Raw genomic sequence first — 10190 nt, 5'->3', positions numbered from 1 at the left:
TAGATTAATCCAAAGAGATAAGAATGTCATTATAGACTGAACTTAATAAACTAGCAACGTATATGAGATAAGAGTATCATGTGACAAATACACATCACAGTATCATTGCTTTATTAAGCCAGCAACATCATGTCATAAACATGGTTTTAATTTTATCAATTTTATCATAAACACAATAATTAAAATGCCACAATGGAAAACAGTAGAAAATTACTTCAACTGAAACATAATTTTCAAATAACTTGAAGTTAAAGGATGTCAAGTTAGTAAAAATATCTTATTATCATATACTATAATTTAAGCAACAAAAAAAAAAAATCAGCTTATAACCTTGAAACATGAATAGGTCAACCTTTTTCGAAGCATAAAGTGAGCAACTTTTGCAAGGATATCTGAAGTAGGGGGTGAATTAAAACCTGCGACTAAAATCACAAAAAAAAACTAATGGAAAAGAAAAGAGTATCGCGGCATTACTCTATCCCACTAAAGCAGTCTCAGTAAAATCACCAAAAAAAACTGATGGAAAAGCAAAAGAAGCAAAACTCACAATCAGAACAGTTAGATGGAACATAAATGAACAGAATGTGAATTCTATTAGCAGCTCTAACAATCTCTTAATTGTAATAGGAGCTGAGTCATGTAAGAAAACAGTAGAACAAGCCGTAACTAGCATCTAAAAGAAAAGCTAGATCATAGTTTAAAATTTAAATATTCAAGATGAATCATCCAAATAATCTCTCAAATATTACAATATAGCCTAAAAGAGAACTGAGCTAAAAGTAAAATACAAGAGAACCTAAAAATATAACGGGTACAACCACATGAAATCTAGGTTTCCATCACAGCATGAAATCTAGATTTCCATTTTCACAAGTGCAGTTGAAGATTCAGGTGCTCCATACTGCATCCAATCCTTGGCACAAATAAGTGCTTCCACTGTCTCTGGACGCAAGGAACTTCGATACTGATCCATTTCTTTATTCGTTTTATCAAAGACGGAGTCATGAGGAACAGTAGAAACAGGAATAGACAATATGTCTCGAGCCATCCTAGACAGTGTGGGGTACTTGAGTTTATTTAGCTTCCACCAACCTAATACATCAAAGTCTGGCACTCGCGGCAATAGTGATTCTTCCATATACTGATCCAATTCAGACTTCGTCTGATGGGTAGAAGTTTCCATGATGTAGACATCAAAGTCTGTAAGACCATTATCTGACAACAAAGTTCCTCCAGGGGATCCTTCCATCTTCATGTTACTTCCAGCATTTCCTTCTTCCGTGTATGCCGGTGGCAGAGGAAGGGTTGCATACTCATGAAACAGCTCATGAATTCCGTCATCAACAATCTTGACATACACATGAGCATCCTCACCATATATTTTTGTGAAACTGAACTCAACAAGCTTCATCTTGAAACGAGGATCCATAACTACAGCAATCACCAAAGCCAGACTACAATCTCTCCAGTACTTCTCGATCTTTTCATGCATGGATTTAGTAAGGTTGCTAATGAAGGGATCCTCATTCATAACAGCACGGGCAAGATCCAAATGTAATTTCCAAATTTCATGAAAGAATGTAATAGCAGTGGGATAAGTTGGTGTCATAAGAATGTTTGCTGCATCATAAAGGGGTTTCAAGTATGCGCAAAGGATCTCAACAAGCTTCCAATCTTGAACAGACGGGGTTCCTTTGTAATCAGGATCAGAAGTGTCTAAACAAGAAAAGACTTCCTTCAGTTCAGAAGCTGCAACCAACATTTGATATGTTGTATTCCATTTGGTTTGGTCATCAATAAAAAGGCTCCTTTCACTAGGTACCTGAAGGTGCTGCTTAAGATCCATGAATTTTTCCTCATGTGATTCTGAAGTCTTCACATATTTCACACTTTCCCGAATTTTATTGACAATGTCTTGTGCTGAGCCCAACAAATCATATGCAACATTGCTTAAAGTACGGGCAATGCAACTTCCAATTAGCAACTGGCCATTGAAGATAAGTGGATTCTTCACAGAGAGTAGAGGTCTGAGATTCTCAATGGTGCCTTCAGTCAGTGGCTGATTACATGTAACAGTAAATAATCTTCCCTCCAAGTTCCAATCAGAAACGCAGACAGATACAGCATGGCTGAGCGCAGAATCGGAATCAGGGTATGGTTCCATCACAACATTGAGAATTCTCCTCTGCAACTTCCAATCACTATCAACAAAATGTCCTGTGATAAACACATACCCTACAGATTGACTTGAGGTCCACGTGTCCAGGGTCAGACCAATGCGTCCTGGTATTTCATCAAAATACTTCATAAGGTTTTGCTTTTCCATCAGGTAAGTTGCGACACAGTCTCCTTGAATAGTATTAAAGGTCACCATGTTGAACTGGGGTTGCAGATTTTGAACAAATGCAACAAATCCTGGATGCTCAACCATGTGAAGGGGGTAATCATGCATAATGATCATCCTAGCAATCTCTTGACGACAACGATCTTGATCAAAAATCGTGTAAGGTGTGCTAGCAGTTCTATAACGCCGTTTTGGTGTATTGCTGCTAGCATTGCCAGCACCACTTCCCCTTGAACGCGGGGTATACGGGGCATACTGATTTGGATCTAAACTACGCAGAAGAGCTGGGCATGCCCCTTTGGCAATGTGCCGTTTAAGGTGGCTGGTACCAGCAACTTTAGGTCCAGTACTGTAGGCAAAAGTTTGCTTACATTCCTTGCAACATGCCCTTCTACAGTCAGCACTAACTGTTTCTATGGTGAAGTGTTCCCAGACTATAGACTTTTTTTTCCTCCTCTTATTTGGCTGTGTCTCTGGGGTATGTTCTTCATGGTTTAGTGGAGTTTCAGCATTTACTATTTCATAGCTGGGAAAATCGTTAGCATTGACTATCTCATAGTGTGCTTGAGAATTGATCTGATTGCTGTGAAATGTTTCACTATTTGCCAGGTCGTAGTGAGTCATCATCTGGGAATTGGCTAGCTGATCATGGGGCAGTGTTTCAGAGTTAGCCAACTGATGGTTGGCCAGTGCCTCATGATGGTCCAGATGGTTGTTCGGCAGTGTATCATACTCTTGCAAATGATTATGGGATACTGGTTTGACATCTGTGTTGTGACTGTCTGCTCCTGGTTCAGAGCTATGCGGCGATTCAGCATTAGGCAGTGATTCAGGTTGAGGCAGTTGATCTTCAGGAATCATATGGAGATTAGAAAACTGATGACTATCAAGAAGAATTTCTTGATTGGAGATCTGATTGTTGGGATACATTGTTGAATTGCTTAACTCATTCTCAGGCTGAGCTTCAGATACAACCACATCATTGCTGATTTGTGCCTCGTGCATTACAGTCTCATTACTGATTTGTTCTTCATACACGACAGTCTCATTGTTGGGTTGTGTCTCAGACATGACTACCTCATTGTTAGGCTGTGTGCCAGACACAGCTGCATCATGGATGATCCCTGCTTCGTGCATGACACTCTCATTGTTGGGCTGCGTGTCAGACATGTCTACATCATTGTTGGGCTTTGTGTCATACATAACTGCATCATTGCAAACCCCTACTTCATGACTGACAGTCTCATTGTTGGGCTCTGTGTCAAACACAACCACGTCATGAGTAATTTGTGATTCATGTATGACGGTATCATTGCTGGGCTGTGTGTCAGAAAAAACACCCTCACTGTTCGGCTGTGAGTCAGATATGACCACCTCATTGCTCAGATGTGAGTCCGACAATACCACATCATTATTGGGCTGTGCTTCAGACATGACCACTTCATCATTGCCATGTGTTTCCGATACAACCACCTCAGTGTTGTGTTGTGCTTCACAAACAATAATCTCATCAATGTGCTGTGTTTCAGATACAAGCACCCTCTCGTTGTTGTGCTGTTTTTCAGATTCAACCAATTCATCTCTATTTTGTGTTTCAGATGCAACCGCCTCATCACTGTGAGGTGCTTCATTACTTGTCTGCATTTCAGAATTAACCACAGCATTGTTTGGCAATGCTTGAGAATCAACCACCTGGTTGCTGGGCTGTGCCCCTGAGGAAGCCTTCTTGTCGGTAGTAGCTTCAGAACCAACAAGTAGATCACCAGGAGCAGCTTCAGAGTTGTCCAGCGGCGTATCAAGTGTTGCCTCCAAATCAATTGGTTGGTTGTCTTCAGCAGCCCCAGCTTTGCCAACCTGGTTGTTGTGCAGTGATTCAGAATTCTCCAGCTCATTTTTCTGACATTCTTTTGTGTTGTCCAACTCATCTGCAACACCATCGGTAGGCAGGGATTCAGATGTAGAAAGTCCTTCATTAGGGTGTGCTTCGGAATCGCAGAGATCCTTGATGGGCTGTGACTCCAAATTTTCCACATTATTGTTAGACAGAATTTCAGAATTTTCAAGATCGTTGCCAGGTTGAGAGCCAGGACTGTTTGGCTCTTGTTTTACAACAGGGGTCGCCACTAATTTGTCTTCTTCAATAACATCCATCTTGTCGGTATTGATTGATTCATCTTTTACATCAGGGGTCGCCACCACTTCACCTTCTTCAAGAGTAGCCATCCTATTAGTATGTCCTCCTGCCTTACCCGGAAGAAATAAATAATTAAGTCATCAACTACAATTAACAATTACAAACACACAGATATATGTGTGTGTGAAGAGATAACATGACATCAGCCGAGCATAAGGTATCAAAATATAAACCATCACAAGAAAAATGTACAAACTTTAAATTAACATAAACATCTAAACATATATTGCATTTCTCTATAATGAATATGTCAAAAGCAAGGAAGCCAAGAACTACATGAAAAGAAATAATGAAAGTAATACAGAATATCCAAAGCAACAAATCTATTAATTGAAATAAAGCATGCAATTTAAGCAGAACAGTTATGGAAAAGCATAAGTTGAGAGTTAAATTCCCATCAGTAGAAACTGTAGGGGGAAAGTCACATATTAACCTAAGTGCCATGCATAAGCATAACACAAAATTTATTCAATGAGTGAGAACCCACTCTAATACATATTTCATGTCATCCGGAAAAAGTCCAAAGAAAGCATGATTAGATATTGATGAATGAACAACATAAAAATGTTGTCATCATTTATCCCTAACATGAATCACATTTGATCTTCAGAGAAAGAAACAAAATTCCATCTTGAATTTGCTAACAAAATGATAAGGCCCAACCCAAGGACACGATAGTAGTAATACCCACAATCCTTAAATTTGTGATTATTTATCCAAGTGTGTATTTAGTTTAATTCTACGACATAATTAGAGTCACAAACAAACGTAACACATTGGAATTGGAATTCAAGTAATTAAGCCCTAATAAACACAACGCTGAACCAAAAGGATAATTGGGCCCATTGATGGGTCGTATAGGCCCATCTCAATAAGAACAAACCAACAGAAATATATAGATCACAATCACTTCCCAGTATCCAGAGTCCACATGATGTAATAAATCAAGCTTAAACTCAAAACTAGTTTCAACCAATCAGTACTATATATATAAATATCACACTACAATTGGATAGACAAAAAGAGAGGCAATCCATGAACGATCTTACTAGTTTCAAACTAAAAACTACCCAAACACAATTTCGAGAAAGCGAAGCTGAAAAGGACTAATAACGACTTGCAACAAAAGCGATTATCGAGAAACTCAGTAAAAGTGAAAAAGGATTCAGATGAAAAGAATTCTTAAAAATAATTGACAAATCAGAATATTTGAGTATGAGATCTACCAGCTGTGTTGACGGAATCTGACTGGAACGCGGCACGGCGGCGCCGAATGCGGAAGCTAGGGCTTCCGGCGCGACGGAAGCGAGATCTAGGGTTTTACAGGAGAGAGAAAGAGATTGGGCTTGGAAAGGAACCCGATGCTAATTGGACCTAAAGTTAGAGAGGGGATAGAATGGCTCGTTGTGTTTTGATAAGGTCCTGTAAAGATATAAAATAGAACAAGGTCCAATATTTTTTTTATTTTATTCAATTTCTTTATTTTTGGGAAAATATATTCAGATTTATTGGTTCCATATTTTATTTTGTTTGCTTTTTACTTTATTAATATTAAGTCTTGGGCAATTATTTTAGGTAATTTTTTTTTTAATAAACAAGAGGATCGAAAAAAAAAAAACTACATTGCTACAACTCTAGAGATAGCTAGACCAAGGGAGTTCTTCAGAATCAAATTCGCGATATATTCGGGAGGATCTTCAAAGATGCAAAAACCATTCTGCAAAACTCTCGTCGTTTTAGCAAAATCATCTGAAATGATATTGGCTTCCCGAAACATATGCTTTAGAATCACCACGCCGTGCTTGGCCATAAGTAAGTGAATTTGACGGATTAAGGTCAAACTAGTGTAACCATGATTATCCTTCTGCATAATTGCATCTCTCACTCTCTTAGCAGATTCACGATGACTTTATACTCAAGAAATATCCTATTCAATTTTTAAAAAACCCTTTTAGTTTTTGGAGATGTATCTTCGAACGCATATTTTGTTAGTGAATGTAAGTTTATTTTGGAGATGCATATTCGTAAATGTTTTGGAGATGCATGAAATATATGCAGACAATTCCACAATTTATTTTTCAATGATTTTCATATGAAAACTACAAAATGTAAAACGTCAAAACATTTTCTCATATCCGACTATGATGACGATATGAATACAACAACTAACATAGATAATAATAGTCAAGACTAAAAAATGTATCAAGAGTATCAAAAGTTACACCAAAATCGATAACAAAATACAATCCAAAATATATCAAGTGTACAAACACTTTCCCCGCGTTTCTGCGCTGCCTTTTGTACTGCAGAGCCTCCCGAGCCTCTGCCATCATAGTATCAATAACACATCTCGCCTTAGAGCCATCGGGAAAAAGTCCTCCATCAATACCTGTCTGCCCAATCTCCATGATACATCGACACGTAGGAAAGACATCATGAGCATGATCAGCCATAGCCTACTCCTTCTCTAGAATCTCCTGATGAGATGGCCTAGGTGGGTGTCCTATTGCATCTTGTACCAAATATGGATGAGACATCTGGAAGAACCATCAGATGTAACCGTCCATGTAGCTTCAACCGTTAGGTGCTATGGTACTTCGTGCCTCATTTGATACCAGATGATTTTCATAATCATCAAACATGACATCCATATCCATGCGTTTCACTAGGGGAGGAGCAGACACAGTTGGATGTCTAAGAGAGTATTGCAAGTAGCCGAACTGGCGCATGATGCGCTCAGACAGATAAGGAGTCGTCTTACGCGACCTGCAAGCTAACCATGTTGAGTATAATACAATTTCGTTAAATGGAATCGTCACACGATGGTCGACGTAAGAATGGAAATGCTTATCATGAAATATCGAGCGGTCAATATACACCCTGAACGAATATGTCGCCTGGTTTCCTTTGAGCCAGTCGAATGCAGAAGCACACGACTTATTCTCACTATAAGTATGATCAAGTGAAAACCGAGGATGCGTGGGAATGTTGTAGGAACCATGCCTGAAAAAACAAGAATCATTAGTTAGTAACAGTGTTGCAATAATTAACAAAATCAATATAAGACCAAGAAATGTTACCGTCAAAAGTGTGATGATGTTGGTCATCTGCTTCGCCTTCCACCTACAACCTTTAGATAACTTACGACACAAGTAGACCAAACAAGCGGCCCCAAGTTGTACTCATGGATCCGCTCAAATACCTCAAAGTACCGGAAGTATACGACATCCACTTAAGTCGCACTCGTGTCGACGAAAATGGCAATGTCAACCAAATACAACAAGTATACTCTCATAGCATATGCTATGTGTTGCTCTACCTGCTCATCATCACCATCAGCATGTTGTACTTTCTCTATATCATCCTCAAACACCTCTTGCAAATAGTTAAACCTAGCATGATCCCCCGCATGTCTTGTCAAGCTCTTTCATGGCACTCTCTGGTTCAACTCCTAGGTATTCTACTATCAAATTCAGTCCCTCTTCTTTGCCATACTTCCCATGATATAAAAATCTCCCCTAATCGGAAGACATGCGTCATCGTCTAGTGTGATAGTCATCTCACCATGCGGTAGATGGAACGATGATGTCTCTGCATGTCATCTCTCAACAAAAGCGTTAATCATACTGTGATTAACTGTAGTATAACCAGTCAGGGTCAAATCTTGCAACCCTGATAGCTACAACACTTCCTAGAACCATGTTTCATTGGGATCTACTAGGCGACTGATCTTCTGCGTATGATTGATGATTTTTAGCGGATCACGTTCTAGCATACATGGTTTAACATGAATGATTTAAACAAACAAAACTTAATAACAAAACAATTTTTTTAAAATTAATAGTTCCAACCATTTTTTGTGTCTCTGTCCCAGATATGTTTGAAAACATGGTCCGGGTAAAGAGGCAATAATTATAAGTCAGAAGGCCCCTCCTAGAAAACTCACTGGTGTGGCCTCGTCGTCTTAGGCTTAGGACTGAGATTGGGACTGGGATGCTTGTGATTCCTCAGGTGCCGGACGAGACTGGGGCTGGGATGCATCAGGTACTGTTGGTGTGGCATGGGATTGGGGCTAGTATGCATCAGGTACCGTCGATGTGGCTTGGGACTGGGGTACCTCATGTGTGACCTGGGACTGTGATGCCTCTCCTACCTCAGGTAACGACATAGGTGAACTCATGCGTCTACGTGAAGATAGAGGCGGGGAGGGATGAGCAGAAGAACCTCGTCTACTATGCGTGGACAAAGAAAAAGGCGGAAAAACATGAACCTCAGAGCCCGACGCCACCTCCGCCACAAACTGTCCAGAGGTAGAAAGAGCCTGGGATGCTTGACTCTTTTCCCATTGAACTTAAGCATGATGTGCAACCCTGCCATGTCTTAACCTGGATTGTCATTCAGTCATAACTCCTGTAAAAGGACAAAACAAGCGTTACAAAATAGCTCATGTTCAAATAAAGGAAAATAATGCACACAGACTTATTTCAAAGATGCATCTCCAGTTTTTATATATTTGTTGAAAATTTCCAGAGATGCATCTCCAAAAATTCATGCAACCTTATTCAGCGTCAATGGCGGCTTGCAGGGTCTAAGGACCTCAAAAAATGTCATTGTTCTTCAAAACAACCTAACTAAAACTTTCTATCGTAGTTCTAAGCTAGTAAACACTTAAAATCTTTCAATTTTCAACCCTAGAATTCAAATTCTAGAGTATTTTACATTAACTAAAAAATTTCAAAAAAAAAACTTACAAATTCTCTCTAAAACTTAATTCTTATTGAATGATGAAGCTTGAATACTGATGTTTGGTGATGGTTGATTTATGTTTGATAATTTTGGATGAAGTTTCCTACAATGAGGTTGGGGAGTGTTTTGAGAAAATGGATTTTGAAATGAGTATCTGAAAGTGAGGGAAGGGAAGGGATGATGACGCACATTTGAGACAAAACCGTCCGGAGATACATCTACGGAAGGATGTCAGAGATGTATCTAGTGGTGCCAAACGGGCATGCCCGCCCCGTTTGGTCCGCCCTGCAAAAGCCCGCGAAAAAATGGTGCGGGGCGGGCATATTTGATTGTGCGGGTCTAAAACTTTGCTCCGCCCTGCAAAAAAGTGAGGGCGAGGAAAGCCCGCGGACATTGAACATTTTAAGCCTAAAAATAGTAAAATTGTATGAAAAAGTTAATGCTCGCAAAAGTCCGCAACAAAATGGAACGGGGTGGGGCTGACACATTAAAGGGGGCAGGCCTAAAACCTTGCCCCGCCCCGCGTAAAAGTGCGGGCAAAACGGGCTTTCCCCGCGGGCCAGGCCCATTTTGTCACCCCTAATGTAACCAGAGATGCAACTAATAAAATATTATGTAAATGCATCTCTTGATAATTCCTTTCACTAATTTAGGGTCTTGTTCAACAATGTGTATACTTTTGGTGCGTCTGAAGATACATCTCTTGAATCTAGGGACATTTTAGTGCGTCCGAAGATGCATTTTCGGAATCTGGATACATTTGGGTATTTTTGCGTGGTGTGCTAGAAATTGCATTAAGAAATTCCCTTATTTTATCCGTCTTATGGGGTGAGGGTAAAAAAATTGGAAATTTGGGTTTACTCTTTCATTTTTTTTAGATGCATCTCCAAATGCGTTCAATATGTT

At 39.6% G+C, this 10190-nt stretch overlaps 1 protein-coding gene across 2 annotated transcripts; it reads right to left on the bottom strand.

Moving 5' to 3' along the window:
* Positions 1 to 674: 674 nt before the first annotated feature.
* LOC131629856 (zinc finger BED domain-containing protein DAYSLEEPER-like) lies at positions 675 to 5952 on the bottom strand. Of its 2 annotated transcripts, none has more exons than XM_058900656.1 (2): positions 5765 to 5952; positions 675 to 4588 (listed from the first exon to the last, which is right to left on the bottom strand). In XM_058900656.1, the coding sequence occupies exon 2, from the start codon at positions 4565 to 4567 to the stop codon at positions 854 to 856; it is 3714 nt and encodes a 1237-aa protein (XP_058756639.1). In that variant the 5' UTR covers positions 4568 to 4588; positions 5765 to 5952; the 3' UTR covers positions 675 to 853. The 2 variants fall into 2 exon arrangements, with proteins under 2 accessions (XP_058756639.1, XP_058756640.1); XM_058900657.1 differs by having other exon boundaries at positions 675 to 4584.
* Between the last annotated feature and the right edge of the window lie 4238 nt (positions 5953 to 10190).

This window comes from Vicia villosa, unplaced genomic scaffold, assembly GCF_029867415.1.
Source record: "Vicia villosa cultivar HV-30 ecotype Madison, WI unplaced genomic scaffold, Vvil1.0 ctg.000621F_1_1, whole genome shotgun sequence".
NCBI classification, from domain to species: Eukaryota; Viridiplantae; Streptophyta; class Magnoliopsida; order Fabales; family Fabaceae; genus Vicia; species Vicia villosa.
Note: the sequence above shows the minus strand (reverse complement) of the source record. Positions and strands in the feature narration are given on the sequence as shown.